This window comes from Alligator sinensis, unplaced genomic scaffold (genome assembly GCF_000455745.1).
Source record: "Alligator sinensis unplaced genomic scaffold, ASM45574v1 scaffold93_2, whole genome shotgun sequence".
Taxonomy (NCBI): domain Eukaryota; kingdom Metazoa; phylum Chordata; order Crocodylia; family Alligatoridae; genus Alligator; species Alligator sinensis.
The window spans coordinates 2,226,113-2,249,753 of record NW_005841854.1 but is presented as its reverse complement, the minus strand read 5'-3'; the positions used below and the strand labels follow the sequence as shown (position 1 = coordinate 2,249,753).

The following is a 23,641-nucleotide window of genomic DNA, read 5'->3' as shown; positions in this document are numbered from 1 at the left end:
TCCCATTTTTAGTGGTAATATCTTTGCTAATTAATCTTGGGAGTCCTGTAAGTGAAGTTCGAAGAGCTGCTCTTAAATGCCTCTGCTCCCTCAGTGGAATAAAGGAGTCTCTGTTTCATCCCGTTCTTCATCACCTGGTCCAAAAAACCGAGGAGATCATATCTGATCCGACATATGCAACTCAGGTAAGATTATGTTAATATGTATATAAAGAAGTGGAATGTTGGGTGCTGCTTTGAGCTCCAGCTTCTAGAAATTGGAAAGCTATCCTTTTTATCCATATGCTTTGTATTAAAATACAGATTAATGTTTGTGACTTCTAACAAATCATGTTCAGAAAACAACCATGTTTTCCAAGTTAATTACTAGTAATCTCTGCAGAGTAAAGGCTGAGTTCATTGTTGAATAAAACTGACATTGCTGAAGGAGTAAAGATCGCTTGTTTTCTCAGCCAGCCATTTCCTTCCTTAAGAAAGTTTGAAGTGGTCATGCTAAATAAAGTTCTGCCCTGCTGTTAAGTTTTCTCAGGGATTCCCAGATAACTCTTCTGAGGTCCACTAGGAGGAAAGGTATCCCACAAGTCCTCCTCCAGATATTATTCCCAACAGGTTGCTATTTTTTTTGGAAAAATAGGGCCTAAGAGTCTGAATATCTTCCTCCACATAGACAAGTATGTTAAGGGGCAAATGGAATAGACATTAAAGCCTCTTCCCACAGATAATCCTACAGATGAAAATGATGGTGAAGGAAGAGAATCCCAAGCACATACAGATTCTCTTGCGGGGGTTCTTTCCAGTATCAGTAAACCATTTACTAATGCTTTCTTAGATAGTCGGTATTTGTATACTCCTAAAAGCCTATTTGTTCTGCTTAATTATTTATGTACAAGGAATTTGGATATATATATCAGGTAAGAGACATTGTTTGCTTATGATGGAAGGGAAAAATTAACTAAATGACTTAAAAATGAATGAGTAATTTTGTTTGTTCAGATCTGTCTTGCATTGCATTCACTTACACTTTTGTTATAGCTCTTTGGAATTTTTATTAACTCTTAATATGTTAACTCTTATTTTTCTGACTAGAGCCTAGGAGGCCTGTTTAAGGAGCTGCAGACACAAAGTGAACAAAAATCCCAACAGAAATTGTCAGAAGCTTTGAAACACCTACTCGATTGTGTACAAGTCCCCACTTGTCCATCATATATTGCAAGGAATTTGATGAAAATTCTTCATGCAGTTAATGGTGAGGTACGTATGAACTTTTCAGCTTTTTTATTTGATTTATGAGTACGACCGTTTTGTAAACTGATGGGAGTTGGTTGAAATGTGCAGAAATTGGAAGATGCGATTATTATTTAGCTGCGATAGCTTTGTTACATTTGACTAACTGATGTATTTTTGGCTAATACTTCTAACAATATGACAGGTAAATGGGGGCCAATCTTTTTGGCAGGTGTGCCACAAATTAAGCCCACACTATTCTGATCCCTTGCCCAATCCACCATTCTGCTCTATGCCTGATCTGCTACTCTGCTCTTTGCTTCCTGCACCATCTGCCACCATGCTGCCTGCTTCCTTCCTGAACTGCTGCATGTTATACGCAGGGCACCCTGTGACACTTGACCTGTGCTAGGTAAAGGTTGCAAAAATCTAAATCAAAGATTATTGAAACAGTTTCCTTGCTCTGTATGGAATTTTTGGGGGGTCCAGGACTCTGCACTAGAGTCAGAAGTAAAATTGCTTAACAGTACAGAACAAAATCTTCTTGGGAAAATCCTTTGTCTTTCTTTTCTAGAAAAGAATGGTCCTTCTTATAAGCACACATGTGCCTGTGGTTGCCTTAAGCAGAAGCTTTGCTTTTTCCTTTTCTAGAAGTGTAATGTAAAAAGTAATGTGCAGTATTATATTACAGATTACTGTTGTGCTAAAATGAAATCCCGCTTCTGAAATGGAAATGTTTTCCATTTGCAGGTGGTTCTTTTCCATCTGTTACCTGCAATAGACAGGTTGCTGGAGAAAGTCCTGAAAGATCCTGAGACAGTGTTGAAAGATGAGGTGCTTCTTCTGCATCTCATCCTTGAGAAATACAATGAACATTCAGCTGCCCTCTTGTGCAAGAATCAGCAGTGTCTGGATTTGTTCATTAAAAGTCTTCACACTACAAAGGAGCTCTACAAAGACATTCCAACTCTCCAGATCACAGCACTTGGGCAGGTAGGGGGTTCTGAAAGATGGTTTTCATTTGTTATGAAAAAATGTATTTTCTTTTTCAGCATAGTTAGTGAATTTAAAAGAACTCTTTCAAGGCCTTAGATTTAGAACTGGTTTTTTTCTTTGTTTGTTTCCAAAGTCCACTTAGGTCTCTTGAAATGTTTTCCAAATGGACGATTCAAGTAAGCATATTGGATGGGAAACAGGATTTCTTTCCTCTTTTAGCTTGTTTTTTAATAAAGAAAGGTTTCAGGGTTGCACTATGTTGCTGTTGCTCCAGTTTTTTTTACTTTTTACCAGTAGGTGCTGTAGCTCTATTTCAAAATCTCTTTGTAAAACAAAAAGCCTAATGTTAAGAAGATGTAGCAAGCAAGAAATAGCTTTTTTTGGCAGTTGTTCACTTAGTTCAGGGGCGGGCAAAATATGACTCGTGGGCCAGATCTGGCCCACCAGGCCATTTCATCTGGTTCATGGGCACCCACCAACAAACTGTACCCCACCTGACCCATGCGCCTTGCTCCTGCCCTTGTGCATGGAAGGATCCAGACCAGACAGCATGGAGCTTCTGGGTGCAGCTGCTGATGGCATTGCTGCAGCTGCTGGAGGACCTACTCAGCTTCCCCGGTGTCCAACAACTCCTCTTCATTTCCGGCAGCATCTGCAGGAGCTCCCCGCTCCCCACTGCTGCGCTCCTGCCCCTGCTGGTGCAGCCATGCCCCCCACCCAGCTGCTGGGGGCATGTGCTGTTCATGCAGCCCAGCCAGTCCACCTCTATCATGTGGAGCTCCCCACAACACATGTGCAGCTCCCTGCACTCACGTGCCACTGGGGTAGGCCCCGCATGATGGAGCCAGCTGCCTTCCCTGCCATGTGCAGCCGCCGGGACTCTGCCAGAAGTGGCAGGTAGCTCTGTCTCCTGCTTCCATGGAAGCAGGGAACAGGAAAGGCAGCTGGCTCCATTATTCAGGGTTTCTTCCAGTGACACGCAAATGCTGGAGGCTGCATATGCACTGTGGGGAACCCAGCGCGATAAAGGCAGGCCAGCCTGGCTGTGCTCTTCGCCACCACATGCAGCTCTGGCTGGAGCTGCGCACCACCAGGCAGTAGCACCTGTGTGGACCACAAATGCTCCAAAGGCCCACTGCCTGCTACTGCTGCTGCCGCTGCTGCCAGCAGGCACCCCCCACACACACACACACACCACCTATGCGCTCCCCCAACTACAATATACAAGAGTAAGACTTTATTTTTGAGCTATTGTGCAATCACCTCTATACACACAACACAAACACAAATCATGACAAAAATATTTTTGGTAATAAAATTACAATATGTTACACAAGATGTTTGACCTTTAGTATATGAATTGTTTTTTTTTCTGGTTCAAATGGCAAGTCCCCTCTGCCCTCCTTCCTCACCCCCCCAATAAGGAGTACTTTTGGAGGCAAGGGGAAAGGCTTCTGGAGGCAAAGGTCAGGGGCTAGGGGGCAGGACTTCCAGTCCCAAGATGGCAACTAGGGGATGGGGCCCCCTGTCAAGGGGCAGGGCTACCCTTGTGGCCCTCAACAGCTCACCAAAGTTCATTAAGCGGCCCTCCAGCAGAACGTATTATATTACAGTTATAAAAGCAGAGCAGCAGTTTTGCATCAATCCGGAATAGATTAAATGTTAACATGCCTGTAGGGTATCTTAAAAGTATTCATGAATGAATACACTTTTTAATTATCCTACACATAGCATAGTATATAATGTGTATACTTTATAGTATGTAAAAATATATACATTATTTCTGTGTGCGTGTGTATGTGCATGTGAAAATTAATTGTATATACATATTACATGTTTACTTGTGTATGTTTTAACATGCATGTATGTAAATAGTGTGTGTGTGTGTGTGTGTGTGTTTATAACAAATTGTATGTAAATCTGATTGAAATTTTGAATTTTACATTTTGCCATTAAAAAAAAAAAGTTACCCAAATCCATGTTGGCTTCATTTTAAATACTTTTTTTTTTTTTTTTTAATAGATTACTAAGCCATTCTTTGCTGCAGTGAAAAATGGGAACATGCAACAGAAGCTTCTAAAAGTATTGTTTGATTTACTAGTAAACTGCAAAAACCCACGCTGTGCCCAGACCATTAGCAGTGTTTTTAAAGGGGTAAGTTGTAGACTCTTGGGATTTGGGAATCTGTTCAAGAGATGGAAAGATGGTTCCCGGTTGCATCGGTAATTATTTTTATTGCTTAAGCAATTCATAACATGATGTAATCAGAAATAAAAAAGCCATGTAATATAATTGAATAAGCAGGTGTTAAAGGTGCATTTTAACAGTTTTCTAAAAGATGTAGATCAAATTTATGTGAATCCTAACAGCACTTGTTATACTGCAAGAATAAATTTCAGAGAAAGGAGGAACATTCCACTATGTTTGAAAAAGTAGTTGGAGAAAACCCAGAAGCATTTTCCCCAACCATGTTTGTTGTAATTTTGGTTTTAATATAGCAGTTTATCGTAATACATAACTTAAAAATGATCTCTCATTTTGGCAAATAAGTGGGCAGGCACCTGGATAGGTGGCTGGATTAGTGCAATCCTTATGTAATTAGTTTGGTTTTTTTATACTTTATTTTAGATTTCCGTTGATGCTGAGCAGATGAGTGTAGAATTGGAGCCTCCCGAAAAAGCCAAAGTTCCGGCTACCGTTCAGCAAACAAGAAGGCAGAAAATGCAGCAACAGAGGTAGAGAGCATAGGGATAGAGAATGGGCTGTCTGTTTTTGTATTGGAATACTAAATATTTAGTACTACAGATAAGACTGCATCTACTCTTGTAGGGGAAAAAACCCAAGGGCCACAGGGATATACACCCTGCCCATATTATTTTGAGAAAATTAACTGGCAGAAAAGAAGCCAATCCTTCATATGTGACTCTTGAATTCTTATGTTGAGCTTGATGCACACATCAGGCTACAATAAATTTTTGTGTGCGTTTTAACTTTAAATGTTTGTGTAAAGAAAATGAATGGATTTAGTTATGTGCACGTGGCTAAGTTTTTAAGGTTAAAGCCTTACCCCTAATTGTCTGGGAAATATGCAAAAAGCTAGGGCAAAAGATTAAAACCTTGCATCTCACTATTTTTTTTAGTGGGTAAGATTTAATCGTATTTATAAGTTCAGTAACTACAGTAGGGAAAAAAATCTCTTTTTAGTTAATCATTCCTCCTGCTCCTCTTTCTCCTTTTCCAGTCACCTGGCTCACTAGATTATTTGTCAGAGACTGGCTTCTCCATCCTTGGTTAGCTATAAACTGGCAGTCAATCTCTGTAATGAGATCACTGTCCAATGACAAACAGGTCAACATTCGATCAACTGATTCAACTTAGACAGGGATGTCAGTCACTGGAACCTGTTGCAGAATAATGGGGTTGTATTTAGGAATGCGCCCATTGCCTTTTTCTTGTTTTTTAACTGGGTCTATTTTTTGTTGCTATGTGCACTCAGATTGTATTTCTGTTTGAAAGGTCACACATTTTTTATCATCATCTCTACTTAGATCAATACCAAAGAGATGTTTGTGTGCTATGTGAAAACTTGGCGAACTGTACATGTAATTTTTTTTTATTGCATGCTGTGCTAAATTGTGTTTTTCATTTTACTTTCCATGAGTGTGTCCTTATTCACTGCTTTTCAATTTTTTTCTAGAAAGCCTCAAGATGGAGAATCAGTTCAGGAAACAAGGAGCATGAATTGGCAGAGGATCACACTCATTCTGGAACTACTACAGCATAAGAAGAAGCTCAAACATCCTCAGGCACTGGTCCCTACACTTTTTAACCTGCTAGCCAGGTAATGGTGCCTTATTAAACATAAGTCCTTATGCATTCTCTCCTTGGAAACAGTGTGTAAAATGTTAGTATGTGAGAGTGAAATAAAATGTTTAGCTTTTCATATGTGGACTAGCAATTTTATTTCTTATACCAAGGGTTCAGAGGGGCATAGCTTGTTTCCTAAAACCTCGTACAATGGCAGTGCCAGCCTATGGTTGGGGTGATACTCCTGTGACACATCATATGAGGCTAGCAGGAGATGATTTCCAGAAAATGGTAGTATTGCCCTGTTTAGGGACAGCACGACAAGATTACCGCTGGTTCCAGCTTGGCCCCATGTCCAAATGTTTTCTTTCAGTACTCTCCTGAAGACTTTACAGGCACATGACTCTCAAACATTAAGTTGTCTTAAAAGTTACAATGTAAATTTGAAACCCTCAGATCTGCAGAGGGAAGTGGGTGTTTCAATTAAGTTTTTCTTTCACTGATGTTTAAGTATTCAAGTCGAATCCTCCTGCACAATGGTAATTATTTTGAATGAACCCATAATGAAGAAAAATTACAAGCTGTCCATATTTTCAATTTTTTAGTTTTTTAAAAGGAAAAAAAAAAGACATGGGGATAAGGTAGGAAAGTTTGGGGGTTTTTTGTTGTCCATGGACTCTGAAAAAGTAACCTTGCTTTTACAGCAGTCTCAAACTTTACCAGTCTTCATGTTAAAAAAAATTTCCCTTGGTTTGAATTTTAGTTCATTACTTACTTTTACATATTTTTCTCAATTTTGTTTCCACCTACCCCCAACTCCCTCCTGAATCTGTAGATGTTTGGAGCCTTCCACATCAGAAGAAGAAAATCTAGAGTATACAAAGCAGCTAATCCTTAGCTGTTTGCTAAACATCTGTCAGAAACTATCCCCAGATGGCAGCAGGATCCAGTCAGGTAAAAATCACAGGTTCTTGTTTTGGTTTCTACATTTCTGTCTTCAGGAATTTAAAAGTTCTTTTTATCATTTAAAAAATATTACGCAAAAAATATATTATTTTTCCCTTTTGCAGATATTCTTGATAAAGAAAAATTCAATGTGGAGCTGATAGTTCAGTGCATCAGGGTATCGGAAATGCCTCAGACGCATCATCATGCACTGCTACTGCTTGGAGCTGTAGCTGGCATGTTTCCAGTAAGTAGGGCATAAGGGCTATTAGCAAACCTTCTCTTTCCTCTGCCTTTTAGAGAAGGGAAGAAAAGAAAAGCTTGATGATATAGAAGTCTACAGCGCAGAAAACTTTTGTGAAAGGAACCGGAGGCTGCAAGTTAACACTGCTTATTTTTCAAAGAGATTTCTACTTCCTTTTTTTTTTTTTATTTAAAAAGCAAAATGATACTTGGTTGTGAGACTTTAATCTCTAATTATTATGGGCTGTAATTTTTCCTTTCTTCCAAGGAAAATGCCCATCTAGACTGGAAGATTTTTCCTAAAAACGGAGTGCTCTTCATCAAGACATTGCTTCCTTTGGGTTAAGTGGCTCAACATGCTCCTGCTATACTCAGAACCTTCATGCCTGACTTTCTTATTTTTCCCCTTTACACTGTGTAGCTGAGAGGAGCATGTAGGCTGCATTGACAGCAACTGATATTCTTTAAAGGTTTCTGTCTTGTGCAGCAGTGACTATGCAACAATTTAATTTTGTAAATTTTCAAGTCTCTGAAACCTGGTTCTGAAGCCGTTGTTCCCCTGTATAGGTTGAAACTTGTTTATGCCATTGGTGCTCAACTTTTTGGCCCTGCAGGCCAACTGAATACCACTGGGTCAGGCTGTGCCTAGATCTGGTAGCACATCAGCCTGGCCATGTGAGCCCAGATTCCACCATGACCTGGCCTGGCCCTGCACACTGCTACGATTTAGTGTACAAAGCTGTGTTATCCAGCCCAAAATTTGGGAGTGACAATTAATACTGCCACCATTACCCTACTGCCAAATTTTCAGTCCTGTGTGGAGCCCCTCTGGGATGGATGAAATTGCTCCATCGGCTGGATCTGACGTGCAGGCTGGGGCTTGAGCACTCCTGTCTTTTATAGAATGGTTTTAACATATTAATTTTTTTTAACAATTCTCTTCAGTTTATGTAAAATTTGTTAAAGTGTATCTGTATATAAAGGCATATTTTTGCTCTCTCCTGTTACTCAGTCTACAAGTTTAAAGAACTTGCTTTCTTCCCAAACCAAAAATGAAACTTATTGGACCATTGTAGAATTAAGTTTGAATATCATATCACTGTCACATTGCTAAAGTTACCTCTGTTATATCACTGGCTTTACTACAACCCAGCTTCCGTCCTTAAATACTGGGTCACTCTCTAGTTACCCTGTTCAAAGTAGAGGAAGGTCTTGGCCTGGGTATTAACTGTCTTTCTAAACTAGAAATGCTCCTTCTGTCTGTTAAGTCTGAATAGGAAACCTCTTCATAGACTTTTGCAATGGGATCTTATAAAACTAATGACATATGGGCTTTAACAAGATGACTTTATTTTCAGATTTCCCTTGGCTTTAAAGCTATCATGCTGTAAAATGAAGTTAAACTGAAAAGAGTAGACATCTCAAATTGACTTTCTGTTTTTAAAGTAATGTTGTGGTTCTGTTCAGCCAGAAGAAATCAGAAAATGTATATTTTAAGCAGATTATTAAAATCATATTTCTTGGTATCTTCTCTCGAATTTCAGGTATTTCAGAGGACAGCAAGTTGTCCACTTTGGTCAACTTTCAGTGGAAACTGGCTGCATTTGAAAATTTCACCATAGATAATATTGTACATGACAGTATGAACACAGAAGATTATAGCTGTTTTCTCTCTTTAATCCTTAGACATTTGTCTGGATCGCAAAATATTACATGTTCTTTAGCACAGCCACACGGTAGTTTATAAGGACACAGCAAACTGGAAATCTAGTCAGTTTAAAAAAAAAAAAAAAAGTAGTTACTAGACAATTCCTTTCTTTCCTTCCTTTTTCTTAGATATCTTAATATTAGGAAATGTGTTAAAAACTTATCCAGATGTAAAAGGGTTCAAATGCCTTAAAGTTTTATATTGCAAAAAGCAAGAAAAAAAAATTACACAGATAGTAGTGACTAAAACTGAAATCTCTACTGTCTTTTGTTTTCCAGGATAAAGTTCTCCACAACATCATGCCCATTTTTACTTTCATGGGGGCAAATGTCATGCGTCTAGATGACACTTACAGTTTCCAAGTAATTAGTAAAACGGTGAAAATGGTTATTCCTGCTCTCATACAGGTAAGATGTTTTCATTCGTTACTAGATGGGAGAAGGCTGTAAACAGTGCAGTCAGGCATTTTAAAAAAACTACAGCTGAATTATAGCTGTAGCTGAATTATAATATTGATGGAGAATATATTATAGCATGGCTTTTTACTGGGTATCAACAGACCAGAGTAGCCTGGTCAGCCAGCTGGAGTCCAGCAAAAAGTAAACTGGGAAAGCATGCTTTATAACTACAGGAGTCAAAAATGGTTTTTATCAAAGGTGAAATGGAGAAGATTCCTGCATACCTAGTCAGAAACATGTTTTGGTTTTGGTTTTGGTTTTGCAGTGACCTGCTTAAAAACTCTAGTAGAGATTAATTAAAACACCATATTTTTTCCTAAATAAGTTACTTAAATTTTTTTAGTCCACAAGCATCTTTATTGTAAATGTGAGCTGTAGTTGGAGAGGGTTATGCCTTCTTTGTGCACAGCACTTCTTAAAGACATGGGATGTGTGTGTCTGGGGGGAGGAAGGAGTTAGCTTTTTGCCATAGAAGTCTCAGGAGCAAGATCTGATCTATCCTGTTTTTGCTGGATAGCTCAATCACATACACAGTTTGAGCTTTTCAGCCATTATTTGAAGGAAGTGAGAATGTCAGATCTTTAACCAATATTTCTTTTCTTCCATTTTGCACTCATTCACGCTCTTTCTTTTTCTTTCTCTTTTCTTAGCCATTTGAGTTAAATAGGCTTAAATCAAACCAAACAACCAACCCTTCCTCCTGCCTCCCCCCCCAATTTTTTTTTAAATAAGCTTGAGTAAAAGCATTTTCCATCAGTTAGGGTTTGTTTGTGCATTTTCTAGTCTAATAAATATTACTAGTTCTCTTGTTTGCTGATTTCTGTGAGAAAAATATACAGTGCACAAGATTTTTTTTCTTGTTTTCTAATGGGAAAACAAGTACAAGAATTTTTTCTAGTTCCGTGTTGCAAGCTTCCTCCATGCTCAAACACATTAAAGGAATACAAAGCCATTTTACCTTTTGTATTGTTTGTCTTTAAAAAAAATCAAACTGTTCTCCAGAAAACTCTTAAGTCATTTGGAACTTACAGAATAGTGGCTTTTTACGTTACCAGAAAAACAATTTTTTTATATGCAGATATGAATGTCCGTTTTGCATGTAGACTGCTGTATGTTAGTGAGTATAGATATTCTGTAAAGCCTACCAAATTATGAGCATGTTAGAGTAAGATTTGAAGGAAAAATTGAAATGCATGCTGAAGGTAAGATTTCCATGTGCTCAGCATTGGGTCACCCTTGAAAAAACTATTATTGACTTCAGGTAATGCCAGATGCTTTTGCAAATCCACCCAATTTTAATTGAAAAATATTCCATAAAATCTGCATGAAAATTCAGTGATTGAATGCTGTTTTAAGTAACATTTTAAAAGCACAAAACTTTGTTGTTTTAAAAAAAAAAAAGACTGTGGTTGCAGGATTAATAGCCTGGTTTCAAGTTGATCCAATTTTTGTCCTCTTCTAAATGAGTGTGAAGAAGGGTAATGAGTGCTACTCTGAAATTTGTTCTATTGCTCTGAATTTCCTTTGTCTTCGTAGTTTCTAATCAGGCCCTTGGGTATTTTGTAATTATTCTTGAAGGATTGTATTCTGCAAGGACCTACTACTAAACAGTTTCTAGTTCTGATTTGTTTCTTGAGGTGGCTACTCACAATAATAAATACTATGCCTGGTATGTAAGGGCTTGTCTATGTTAAGAAAAATTGCGCTACTGTAACATTTTGCACCAGTACTGTGTGCTGGTGGACTGCAGCTGCACTAGGGACTGAACAGTTAAACAGGTGGAGACTTCTTTAAGATAGAAAGGTGTTTGCCTCAAGACTGTAATGTTTGGTGGAAGTCTTGGTTTGATCTGTTTGGCTCACAAGAATGATTTCCACTTCTGTAATCATTCTGTGTGCATGGGAGAAGTCTCTTTAGGTTAATATGTTCTAACATTTTAACTTACTGCCTTGGTGATAGGCTGATGATGGTGGCTCTCCAGAGACCTCGAGGGGTGTGGAGGAGGTAGTAATTAAAGTAATACGTGTGTTTGTGGATGCCTTGCCTCATGTACCTGAACACAGACGCCTGCCCATCCTGGCACAGCTGGTTGATACATTGGGAGGGGATCGATTCCTCTGGGTTCTTCTGGTGCTACTGTTTGAACAGCATGTGACCAAAACAGCGACTGCAGCCAACAGTGGAGAAAAGGTTAGAATGAGAAAGATGAACTCTTCTCTTGTAAATATATGTAGTCAGAATGATGCATAGATTCTATTCGTTTCATCTATTTTTCCCTTTAGAAACAAAGCAATAAAGTCCCTATCTGCCATACAAATATAACTAATGGTGAACATGTTTGTTGGTTAAACCTGTCCTGAAGAGAGAGACTTAATCAAAAAAACATTTTAACGTGGATATTTTCTTTCTTACCTGGCCGTTCAGTATGAAATAAAATATTTTTTCTTTCCTCTACACAAGCCAGAATAAACCATAGTATAGCCTGGTTTGACTAGAGACATGTACAGAGATGCTCTATTGTGTAGTGTAGGCCAATTTGTAATGTTTGTTGTTACATGTCCCCAGGAACGCCCTTTCCATGTTTCCTATCATTACATAGATGAATGCTGCTGCAGCTAGATACAGCAAAAAGTACATAGCTTGTACAGAAAGTTAAAGGGAGACTTAGGATGGTTTCCAGTTCAAAATTCAGAGGTCCTTTTATTTTTAAAGGGGGCAATTAAAAACTTCACTGAAATTTACTTTTCACATTCCCCAACAAGCTTTTGAACCCAAACATAAAATTTATTCAAAAAGTAAAGCAGCTGTTTCATTGTGCAGGGTGGATGATGTAGATACAAAAAACTGAAAAACAGCATATATGTTGCCAAGTAACTTAGATATTCAAAATATTCCTTTTTAATGAGCCATTAGTTATTCTGCTGATAGAGCTTCTATAATATTTCCATAGTATTCTTGTTGTAATTTTTCATAACATGTTGGAGAAAATTTAGCAAAACTGCTGATTAATTCTTTAATGAAATTGGAAGTCAATTGATGTTGGTTATGTAGAACCTGTTGAAAATTGGGAAGGGCTCTCTGCTTTGAATATCTTTTCTTGTTGCTGCTGTTATATTATTTTTGTTCTCTTTGAGGGATTCAGTTTTATTACATAAATTTTGACTCTGAGAATCAGCAAAAAGGGCTAGAATGGCTTTTCTTTTTAATCTATACCTAGAAAGACAATAGTTTTGTCTTGGGTATTATAAAAAGAAAATTTAACCCAATTTAAAAGAATAAAAAGTGGATTTGATTTTTTTTTTTTTTTTTTTTCTGACTAAAATAAATGTTTTATTTGGCCACAAAATAGCACAGGGGCTCTATATAATAGGTTTCACCATCAGTCACTGGTTCAGATCCAGCTAAGATGATACTGCCAAATGAGTCTTTGGTAAAGTTTTGCATATGAAATAAGCTGGTTGTCTCAGTCCATTTCCAGCGAGCTCGTGCCTGCCAAAATGTTTTCTGCTGCTGTTCCCTTGGTAGAAGCCCTAGAAGCAACTGAATATTCACATGCATTCAATTAGAAAAGTTTTTTGTTTGGTTACTAGCTCTTTAAACATGTTTTTTGGGGGGGCGGGGGGTTAATTCCTAACCAGGATACTGTTCTGGAGACGGATGTCGAATTTTGGATTGCCATCTATTGCGAATTTAATGTACAGTGTCAGTTCAAGAGCTTGATGAAAATAATCCAGTATTTAACGAAACTCCCAGAGAATAAAGAAGGTAACCATCAAACAAGTTTGTTTTGCAGAACCAACCAGCGCATGCAAGTCTTACTGTAACTTTTGTTGACTAAGTTTTTAGGGATGCAAAGTGACACTAATTACATTTCTCTTATAGCTGCAGTTAAGCAGTGCATACCTCTTTTTTTCAAAAGTTTAATTCCAGATTATTTGGGGCCAAACTGTACTTTTTATTTGTGGGTTGCAGTAAGAGTCTCAAAAGAAATTACTGTAAAAAGGGGTCACTGATGAGAATTTCAATCTATGCACTCTAAACTGTAATTTAGTGTGGATTTGCTTTGTAGGTCTGCTCTTCTAAGTGAATCAGGTTACATGGTTAATTTTAATGTACCTAGGGTTCTTTTGTTTTGTTTTTAAATGCAGGTTTGTGAGGGAGCAGCCCTTGTGAAAAGCATGTCCTGATGATATGTGCATTTTAATCCATTATTTAAAAGGTTTTTAAGGGTTTTTTCTGTATCGTTAATGTTTATATAGGTTTTTCAGCAAAGGGGTAGCATCTCGATATAGGTGTGGAACTTGAGATTTGTCACCCTTCCCCTAACAGTCTTTTCCATTCCATCATTTTTGGGGCAGAAGGCCCAGTAGTTTTTGCATTTGACAAAAGGAGGTGGTAAAATTCAAAATGCAAAAAAAATTGAACACCATCTCAACATTTTTCCCAAGCAATTGGAAATGAAAATGGCCACATATTACAGCAATGCTTGCTTTTTCACTTGGAGACGATTCTGTTGCTGTGCCAGATCAGTGGCATTGGCAGAAAGCCTGCTGAAGTTCAGGATGATGGTACCTCTCCTCTGCCTTTACCTCTTGTCATGCCTGTAGTATAGTACTGTTGAGATCATGAAAAACAGGATGGGAGATGGAGCCAAGAACTTCAGACAGCATTTTCTAGGAGGGTCTATTGAAAAATATAAAAAGCAGCAGACTGTCTAGGCTCTGCTGCTTCTATTCTTGCACAACCACTGCTTTTGTTGAAGACCATGTAAATTGTGCCACTGAGGTCTGTAAGATTGGGACTGGAAGTTTCAATTAATCATGTTTCACCATACATTGCTGAACAGGTCAGGGCACATTTGTCCTTCAGTGCTAAACATAGTTGATTACAGTTTGCTATAATTGTCAACCAAAAAGCTTTTCTCTTGGCCATCGCTGAGAAAACAAATTTATTTGGGGATGTTTTAACAGATGATCCTGGACCAAAAAAACCAAGAACACGTAAAACAAAAGTGCAGGATCAAGAAGGGCAACTTTTCAATGTGGAGTCCCACTCAGACAAGCAACTGCGACATTTTAAATTTCTGTCTGTCTCCTTCACGGCACAGCTGTTGGCTTCTGAGAGGTTTGTGAAAAAGGTAATCGTGGGAGGCTCCGTTTAAACTGTTCCCAGCTCCATGTTTAATAGCTTCAAGGCTGATTTTTGTTTTGATGTTTACTTTTCTTTCTAATGACGTGAAAGAGGAGCATAAAACGACACAAGTTCTCCAGTATATTTGACTGACTTTCCTGTTTGCACAGTTCGGTAGCCTTTCTTAGTAGTTTGTTAATAAATTGATTTCCTGTGCAGCTCTTTCTAACCGAATGTACATGATTGAACAACAAAGACGGTTGGATCCTGGCCCTAGTGAAGTCGGTGGCAAAATTGACAGTGACATATTGGTGCCAGGATTTCACTCACAGACTACATTAGCATGATCATTATCGCGCACATCTACGTACAAAAACAAAGTGCCCTTGACTTATAGATGCTCAAGCCAGTGTTTAAATTGGTAAAACTAGGAATGAAAAACATATACCATTAAACCTTAAAATACAAAGCAAGCTAAAAAAATGGTTGAAGGACACTAGATACAGTTACTTATCTGTGGTGTCATTAGTTCACAGATACTAAATGTACTATAAAAATATTAAAATAGTATCTGGCTGAATCTCCCAGGTTTCCTCCTAGAATTAATTTTACATTTAATTAATTCTACATTCAGATGTTTATGCACTACTCATTAAAATGCATCTAACATGTGACTGTGATAGAATCCTAACAACTAGGGGTGGGTGAAGTGGCCTGTATTCGATTTGGATTCGGATTCGGCCCAGTTCTGGGGACAGTGATTCGATTTGCTGACTGGATCACTGTCCCAATTTGATTCAGCCGAATCTGAAGATTCGATTCTGATTCGGAGAATCAGCGACTCAGCCATAGATACAGCTTTATGTTTTTCCTACATACCTTAAGGTACCTAGCGTGGCTCGTGAACCCCAAGATGGTGGGGCAGACGGAGTGTCCCACAGGAGCACGGCTCGGCAATTGGCCACGGGGGGACACTGGGTACCCCCCCAGACCCAGGAAGCACCAGTTGGAGGGGTCCCCTGAATGCTCTGTGGTGGACCCAGAAGTGGACCGGAAGTACTTCTGGTCCGCTTCTGGGTTCACCGCCGAGTGCACGGGGGACCCCCCTGTTCTCCCGTAGGATGCTTCATCCACCCCACCATCTCGGCATTCATGAGCTGCCTGGTAGCTCAAGGTACATAGAAAAAACATATAACGCTGTGTCTACAGTTGAATCTCTCCAAATCGGTTTGGAGAGATTCAAGGGTCTCCCAATTCGATTCGGATTCAGAGATTTGGCCGCCGAATCTCCTCCAAATCGAATCAGCAACCAAAGCTTCGCACAACCCTACTAACAACCATCCTTTTTTTCCTTTATTTTTAAATCAGATAGTTGAATGCGGTGAAGCTGAAGAAATCCAGGAGTTGGAGCAGAGGTATATTTCAGACCCTTGCCTCACCCCACTACCCCAATTTCTAGCCTTTACAAGCTAGGAATACGTATAGATGAGATTCCTTAATGTTTGTCAGAATATTTTTAATAAATCATTTAAAAACAATAATAAATACATAAATAAATCTTTCCTGAAGCACCAGTGCAGTGATTTTTTTTTTTTTTTTTTTTTTTTTTTTTTTTAAGCAAAGGCGGGCTTTCATTTGGTTGAACTTTTTTAATTGTTGTTTGTTTTGTTTACTCCTGTCAAGTGAAGGTTTAAAAAAATTAGTTCTTCCCACTTTAGGTGACCTTCCTATTTATTGTACTGTTTTTACTTATGTACATACTTCCCATGATGATGATGATGGGATCTCTTTATTTTTTTAGCCAGAGTATTTTATGCTTCTTCATTCTTAGGAAAATACCTTGTCTCTTGTTGGAAGAAGAAAACTACAGTAACTGCAGATGTGGTTTAAAAAGAACTCTACAGTTAATTTTCAAAGTGTAGGCTTTTGGGAAGTATAACTTGAATGGAGTGATAATCAAGTGAAGGAAAAATGACACGCAAAATGGTGTAACCCTTCATTTCAGATTTTCATGTGTCTCCAGGGTCTTAAAAAAATCGTTCTGATTGCTTGCTGTTATGAAAATACATATGTTATGGATGCTAGATAGGTTCCTTTTAATCTACATGTTCATCTTTACCTGTTATTGGATAAGTCTTTTATATCTAATTCTAATGTAGTTAGAGCTACCCAAGGTGATTATTGTCTGTGGAACTTTCCGTCTCAGGATAAAATAGTTTGGTTAAGATTCTATGTTTTTCTGTCTAGCTTATTAGAAGAAGTTCTTTGCTACATAAATTTTGTGGCGCGTTCAGTGGAAGAAAATGCAGACAAACCAACAGCAAAGTTTTGGCGAGTTCTGCTCAATAAATCCTATGATATGCTGGATAAAGTAAGTTTTCATTAGCCCACTTGTTGATGTTGTTGTTCCCTTTGTGTAATTAACATGATGGTTATCTTTTATTTTCCCAGTGATGGTTTAATATTATATAATTAATTAGTAAGTTTTACCAATCAAGGTGGGACCTAATCATACTGTTACTTTAATTTGACAATGTCAGGACTAAAGCAATAAAATTAAGTAAATTGTCGCATTCATTTTTCTCTTTTGCACCCTTATGGCAAAAATCAGCCATGGAGATGCTCTCAGAAAGCTGTTAATTTTTCCAGTTCCTAATTTTAACTGGATTACTTGCTCTTTCTTTGAAAGAATCTAAATGAAGCAAAAAGCCTATTTGTGGTTTTTAACAGTGCAGGTGCTAAGCTGGCTTACTGGTCTTGTAGGGAGTTAGAGTTAAAATATTATGGCGTTATCAACACAGTTGGTTTTCTTCTGAATCCCTTTTTCATTTCATTACCATATAACCATATAATGGTTATATATATATATAATAACTATTATAACCATATAATAGTTTAGCCTCTGTTATTGGAGGGAGAGGATATTACAAAAAAGGAAGGCATGTTTATGTTGCAGTTGTTTTTTCTGTTTTTTACAGGTCAATGCCTTAATGCCAACAGAGACCTTTATTCCTGTGATTAGAGGACTGATGACCAACCAGCTGCCTTCTGTGAGACGTAAAGCAATGGATCTCTTGAACAATAAGTTGCAGCAGCGCACACGTTGGCAGAAGAGCCAAGTAAGGCAGAGGGTTAAATCCGATCTTTTTTTTTTGTTTAGTAGCATTGCATAGATTAGTATAGAAAACAGTGTTGTGTGTAATGCTGGCAGAAAAATGATTCTTGCTTAGACATATTAGTTTTGTGCTAGCTTATAGTGCTATCAATAGTGAGGTATGGTCCACCAACACAATGTAACCTACAAGAGCTGGGTTTCTGTTTACATATCTAATGTGTGTGTTTCCTTTTCTCAGATTCAGCAGCTCTTAGACCTAGTTCCAGAGCTCATGGCTATTGTACAGCATAAAATAACTGAAGAGGAGGAAGAGCAAGCCATCAATAGGCAGACTGCTTTGTTCAGCATCAAACTGTTGTGCAAATGTTTTGGTACAGAGAATCCAGAGCCATTTTTGCCTGTGCTGAAAGCTACAATTGATCTGATTTCTTTAGAAAAGAAGGAAGAAAGAAACGTGACAGGAAGTGCTTTGCTCTGCATAGCTGAGGTCACTTGTACGTTGAAAGCCCTTACAATACCTCAGCTTCCAAGGTATCAGCATTTTTTAACAGGATTTGGTGCAGCAGAAACCACATACAATAAAATGCATTATGAAAAAAGACTGAAGTTTTACAGTCCAGTACAATTGAACTAAATGACAGTCTGTATGTAGGGGGCAGTGTGCTTTGTAGGTGTAGATAAAAGTATTCCAGTGTCTGGGCATGTTTCATGTGTGCTTAAGGGCAAGAAAGCTATGAAACACATTAATTATAACAGACCATTTTTGTAATCACTGAAGTTCCTTACAGAATCATTTCTGTGGGAATATAGACAGGAGCCTATGTAACATTTTAAAAAATCTGATAGCATTCTAAGTGCCCCTATCTTCAGTGAAAGATTGATTTTATTTAAAGCACAGGTAACTTGTTCAGTTTGGTTGAAGACCCTCCACATGACGACAGTTGGTTCTGTCTGTTCTGGTAGACCTCGGTCTTTTAACTAACAGCTTTTTTAAAAGATTTCCTTGACTTTGGTTAAAATATTGATTTCATAGTGTAGTGGGGTCTTTCAACCAAAAATTACTGTTTTCTTGAAAAACTGAGAAACAGAATAGAACAGAAAATCCCAAGGAGCCAAAAGTAGAGTTCCTAGAACTGGACATGTAGGACATTTTCAAGGTGAAAATAGTACTTAGACTACATTCCAGCTGACAAACCTCCATCTGAAATTTTGCCTTTAAATTTGTGACTGACAAAGTGGGATTCATCTTCCTCCATGTTTTACTTGGTTATTCACAGGCTGATGCCAGCATTGCTGAAGACACTAAAACACAAAAAGGAGCTGGTCTCCAATGAGATTTACTTGCTTAGTGCAGTGACTGCCCTGCTGAAGGTTGTGGAAACATTACCACATTTCCTTAGCCCATACCTTTTGGATTCCTTGCTACAGGTGAGTTGTCTCCATCTTAGTATGGGTGATGGAGTAAGAATCAACTAAGCTATAGAAAAATAATGATTGGTTGGTTCCTAGAATACAAAGGTCTGCTGAAGGCAATAACTGTAAAATGAACATCTCAAAAGTGTTTCTTCTAGTAACTGTTTTTGCTTTTGGGTTCCTTGTTAGATTATTCGCTTGGAAAGGATTGCAGTAGACATGGGTCCTTCATCCCAGATTTATCAACGTGTAATGTCACTGAAAACGACGGTGGCCACACAGCTTGCTCCCCGAGTTCTCTTGCCAGCAATAACCAAGAGCTATAGTGAACTTGCAAATTCCTGGAAGGTTAGGAATGTTCTTACTTATTCTGTAATGTGACTGAACTACGTTTACACTGTTAAATGTATAGTGAATCAGAAAAGGTAAAACAAGGAAGAATTTGCCATAGTCACATGCTGAATAGCAAGGATGGGTGACAGTTCTGTTTCCAAAGACCTGGCTTTATCTGCCTGGTGCCCAAGTTAGGGATTATTTTAATCAGACCCTCATTACTGTTTTATGGCTGGAGAATGGCTTTTGAGACTTGCCATTGTGTTAAAAAATGAAGCGGGGGGAGAGGGGTACCAAACTCATTAAAAGAATTGTAAAAAACCCTCATTTTTCTTTACCATTGTTACTGCAGTTTTGATTAGTAGAAGTGTCAGGACTTTAAAAATTCAATTTGCATACACCTAGTTATGCTGTTTACTTTATACTTCTCTCTGCCCTTGTCTGGTGTCACACCTGTCTTTATTGTTGATCTTTAATAGAAGTGTCTGGGTCCTCTTATGGACATTTTGAAGGAACATATTGTAGTTATGGACAAAGACCAGCTTACCTCCCATCAATCTGAGCTGACAACATTTTTCATTAGAGCTTTGGATTTCAGAACAGAACATTCACAGGTATAATTGGTAGAACTGCTAGACATGCCAACATGCTAGCAGAAGTAGGAAAAATATGCATTTTTGTAGATGGAACTCGGGGGGTGGGGCTGGAATTGAATTGTCTCCTTTTCCCTCCAAGTAGCATGGGGGTAGCCTTGAATTTGGACTCAGAATTCACTGTACCCCACAAACATATGTATTAATATTTTCTTAATAAATCTTTTGAATTTGTGCCAGTGATAATTTGCAGATGGGACCAAACAAAATCTGTGAAAAAATGCACGAGCAGAAAAGATTTCTGTTGAAAAGGAGTGGGATTAAATGGATAGTCCTACACAGAACTTTGCTTGTAGATGGGCACAGTTAATTACATAGGGAGCAAGAATGGACATAGCTTTCTAGTTGATGTTAATTTTACAAGTTTTTCATAAAAATATGTTGGTGGGTTCTTACTAAATGCATTTACTATGCATCTGAGAGTGCTATATATTGCTCCTCATAAAATTTGCTCCTATATATTGCTACTCAAAATAGCTCCTCATAAGACATGACCACAGTTCAAATTTTCCCGTAATACAATAGAATACAGTGAAATATAGTGTTAAAGGATGTTTATAAAGCTGAGTCTTTACAGCTCTTGAATTGTATCTTCTAATTTTTCTAGGACAATCTGGAGGATGTTGGTAGGACAGAGACGCCTATTATAAACTGTCTGATTAGCATGGTTATGAAGCTTTCTGAGATTTCTTTCAGACCCCTCTTCTTCAAGGTAAGAATTCAAATTTAGCCCATTACTATTGATACATTTTCATTTGCCAGTATGCAGACCTGTAGCAGAAAGCTAATCTGTCTCTCACTTTTAGCTGTTTGATTGGTCCAAGACAGAGGGCGCCTCAAAGGACAGACTGCTGACATTCTTTCGGTTAGCAGACAGCATTGCAGACAAACTCAAGGGGCTTTTTAGCCTGTTTGCAGGTCATTTGGTGAAGCCTTTTGCTGACACGCTGAACCAAGTCAATGCATCTAAAACTGGTAAGTCTTCAGTTACTATAGATGCTTTTCCTCCCACACTGTCCATAGGACTTGGTTTCCTATTTCCCTCACAGTGAAGTGTTTTATAAATTCTAGGGGAGCCATGAGGATCCTTCCCATGCCCCCACAGGACTTCTATTGGAGGCAATTGGAAACAAAAAAAGAAAAAGAATATTCTTCAAGCAGGGCACTCATGAGGTTGCTGTTGGAAGTAGCAAAAATTGTTCTAAGTGCAAGTGCTCTCCCTTAATTCCCCTGGCTGTTCATACAGAATGCACACCAAATAGGCTTCCTTCATAAAAAGAGTATTAGCTGTTTTTATTTTGTATTCTATTTCCAGCAGCCTGTAAACTGGGACTACTAATTGTCACGTTGGAAAGTTGCTACACATTTGCCTGAAGAATGAGTTGCACATTACCCTTCAACCCCAACCGTATTAGTGTAAGCAACAAGAGTCAGTACAGTAAGCATCAGCTACAGGCCAAATTGCACATTGCAGTTCATAGGGATATATGGACTAGATTTGTCCACAAATCTTTGCATCCAGTCCAAAGATCGTATATTTGGTACTTGTGAGTTAGATTGATGCATTAATTAGCTAGCAAAATAACATCTCTCTTTATGTGGGGTAGTAGAAGCTGTATAAACATCTAATCATGTTTCTGACAGTCCGATTGCTGTTGTTACCAGAGCAGGTGATGTTGATTTCATGCCTTTCTTTTTTTCCCATATGCAGATGAAGCTTTCTTTGATGCAGAGCACAGCACTGAGAAGAGCTGCTTACTGCTGCAGTTCATCTTGGACTGTTTGTACAAAATCTTCCTCTTTGACACCCAGCATTTTGTGAGCAAGGAGAGAGCGGAAACCTTGATGATGCCGCTAGTTGACCAGGTATTGACAAACACCTTGAGGGGAGATTTTTGCTGTGTTACCCCCAAGTTATTTTCCTTTTGTTTTCAAGTTTTTGCTGAATGTTAAGATGTAGATTATATTCCTTATGGCTGAGCATTGCCTCACTCTTCAAGTTAATCCTCCATTCTTCCACGCTATTTTTGCTTATCGTTATGCCTGGGATGATCATATGGGACCATGGGAAATCTGCGATGCTGTTCCCTCCCCCCTACCAAGTCAGCGGCGCTGCTGCAGACAGCAGTGGAGGCAGAGTGGCATGTTGTGCATGGCAGGCAGGCACCAATGGTGCCTTCCCTCCTGCCTGCCTGCCTGGCGCAACATGCTGTTCTGCCTCTCTGCGAAACTGCACCCTGCACCCCTGTAATTCCTCCCCAACCTAATCTGCACCCTCTCACCTGACATAAGGCCATCTGGCACACCCTTTGGTTCCTAGCTGCAGTACCTGGTGGTGTGCAGGGTGGTGAGGTGGTGTGCAGGGTGTGCCAGGCTCCACAGACCTAGGAGCATGGCATCCCCACAGTCAGCATGGCCAGGCACATGGCTCCACTGTGCTTCTCCCACCCATCCTGTGCGGGGAGCATATGCAAGCACTTGGTGCGGCAGTAGCTGCAGCCAGGCAGCCCTTTGCTACTGCCAGTTGGCCCAGCCTGATTTAAAGCTGCAGTCCCAGGGCAGAGCCTGAAGCTGCCCCCCTAAACGTAGGTCTCTGCTGGGAGCAGGGACAACTCCCGCTCTCCTCAGGGCAGGGTCTGAGCCACTTCCCCCACCCCCCCCACCACCACAACCAAAACCTTGCTCTCACCTGGGTTCTGTGCAGTGGCAACAGCCACTCCCTGGTCCCTGCAGTGGGCTGTGAGCATTGGTCAGGGCTGTCCTTAAGCATGGGCAATAGGTGACCATCTAGCAGGGCATGCCACACGGTCTCCCCCCACCCCAGCCAATCCAGGACTTTTGCTTCAATTTTCACCAACCTGCTGGGACAGCCTCCAAAATCCAGGACTGTTCCAGCCAAACCAGGATGTATGTTCACCTTAGTTATGCCCTGTTTTCACAGCATGTTACTATCAATAGCTAAAGAACCATAGTGCTTCAGTTTTTCCCAGTCTACAAACTGGAGAAACATATGCCCATCTGCCTCATTGGGATTTTGCCACTGTAAAATGACTTACCCAAATCTCAAGAATTCCAAGCTCCTTTTCTTTTGCTCTTGTCTTTCATGCCCTGCTTCTTTCATATAATAAGCAATTTTGCAGTGCCAGTTAAGTCACCTCTGCTCCTAAGTTGTTTGAGCCTGCATAATGGTACATTTCCTGTCTGTCTCTCCCAACTGCTGCAAGTAATATTTATTCCTTCTCCAAAACCAAAATGTAAAATCTCCAGCAATCAAAGTGGAGGTTTTTACTGGCTAGCGATAAATGCCACCGCTAAATTCTAATCCAGAAAAGGGAGTTTGTAGCTGAAAGATCTAAGGGAAATCAACGTTGTAAAACATAATGTTGAGATTTTATTATAGCAGAAGCTCGTGAGTCCTTCCTCACTGCTTTGGCCTTTGGGAATCTCATTCTGGGCTTCAGTCTCCTGCGTTAAGAGAATTGAACCAAGAATTGAGCAGTGTTTTAAAGAGTTTCTTATATCAAAGGGAACAGGATCTTTTTTAAAACCAGTGTTCAAAAATTTGTCCCTGTTAACTTTCTTTATGTGGTCATTTTATTCCTGCAGCTAGAAAACAT

The 23,641-nt window shown here is 39.1% G+C and overlaps 1 protein-coding gene across 5 annotated transcripts in view; it reads left to right on the top strand.

Annotated features, from left to right (window-relative positions):
* HEATR1 (HEAT repeat containing 1) overlaps positions 1-23,641 on the top strand; it is a 52,304-nt gene that overhangs the window by 25,808 nt on the left and 2,855 nt on the right. For all 5 annotated transcript variants that reach the window (XM_014523975.2, XM_025213591.1, XM_014523974.2 and 2 more), the window contains 23 exons: positions 13-185; positions 1,086-1,250; positions 1,974-2,216; positions 4,242-4,373; positions 4,848-4,954; positions 5,917-6,060; positions 6,862-6,980; positions 7,097-7,218; positions 9,201-9,329; positions 11,340-11,570; positions 13,019-13,145; positions 14,351-14,517; positions 15,879-15,925; positions 16,758-16,881; positions 17,489-17,629; positions 17,864-18,156; positions 18,903-19,053; positions 19,228-19,386; positions 19,851-19,985; positions 20,632-20,736; positions 20,831-20,999; positions 21,736-21,890; positions 23,631-23,641. The exon at positions 23,631-23,641 is cut by the window's right edge and continues 154 nt beyond it. In XM_014523975.2, the coding sequence (XP_014379461.1) occupies positions 13-185; positions 1,086-1,250; positions 1,974-2,216; positions 4,242-4,373; positions 4,848-4,954; positions 5,917-6,060; positions 6,862-6,980; positions 7,097-7,218; positions 9,201-9,329; positions 11,340-11,570; positions 13,019-13,145; positions 14,351-14,517; positions 15,879-15,925; positions 16,758-16,881; positions 17,489-17,629; positions 17,864-18,156; positions 18,903-19,053; positions 19,228-19,386; positions 19,851-19,985; positions 20,632-20,736; positions 20,831-20,999; positions 21,736-21,890; positions 23,631-23,641 (3,349 nt within the window). The remainder of the gene's footprint in view (positions 1-12; positions 186-1,085; positions 1,251-1,973; positions 2,217-4,241; positions 4,374-4,847; positions 4,955-5,916; positions 6,061-6,861; positions 6,981-7,096; positions 7,219-9,200; positions 9,330-11,339; positions 11,571-13,018; positions 13,146-14,350; positions 14,518-15,878; positions 15,926-16,757; positions 16,882-17,488; positions 17,630-17,863; positions 18,157-18,902; positions 19,054-19,227; positions 19,387-19,850; positions 19,986-20,631; positions 20,737-20,830; positions 21,000-21,735; positions 21,891-23,630) is intronic.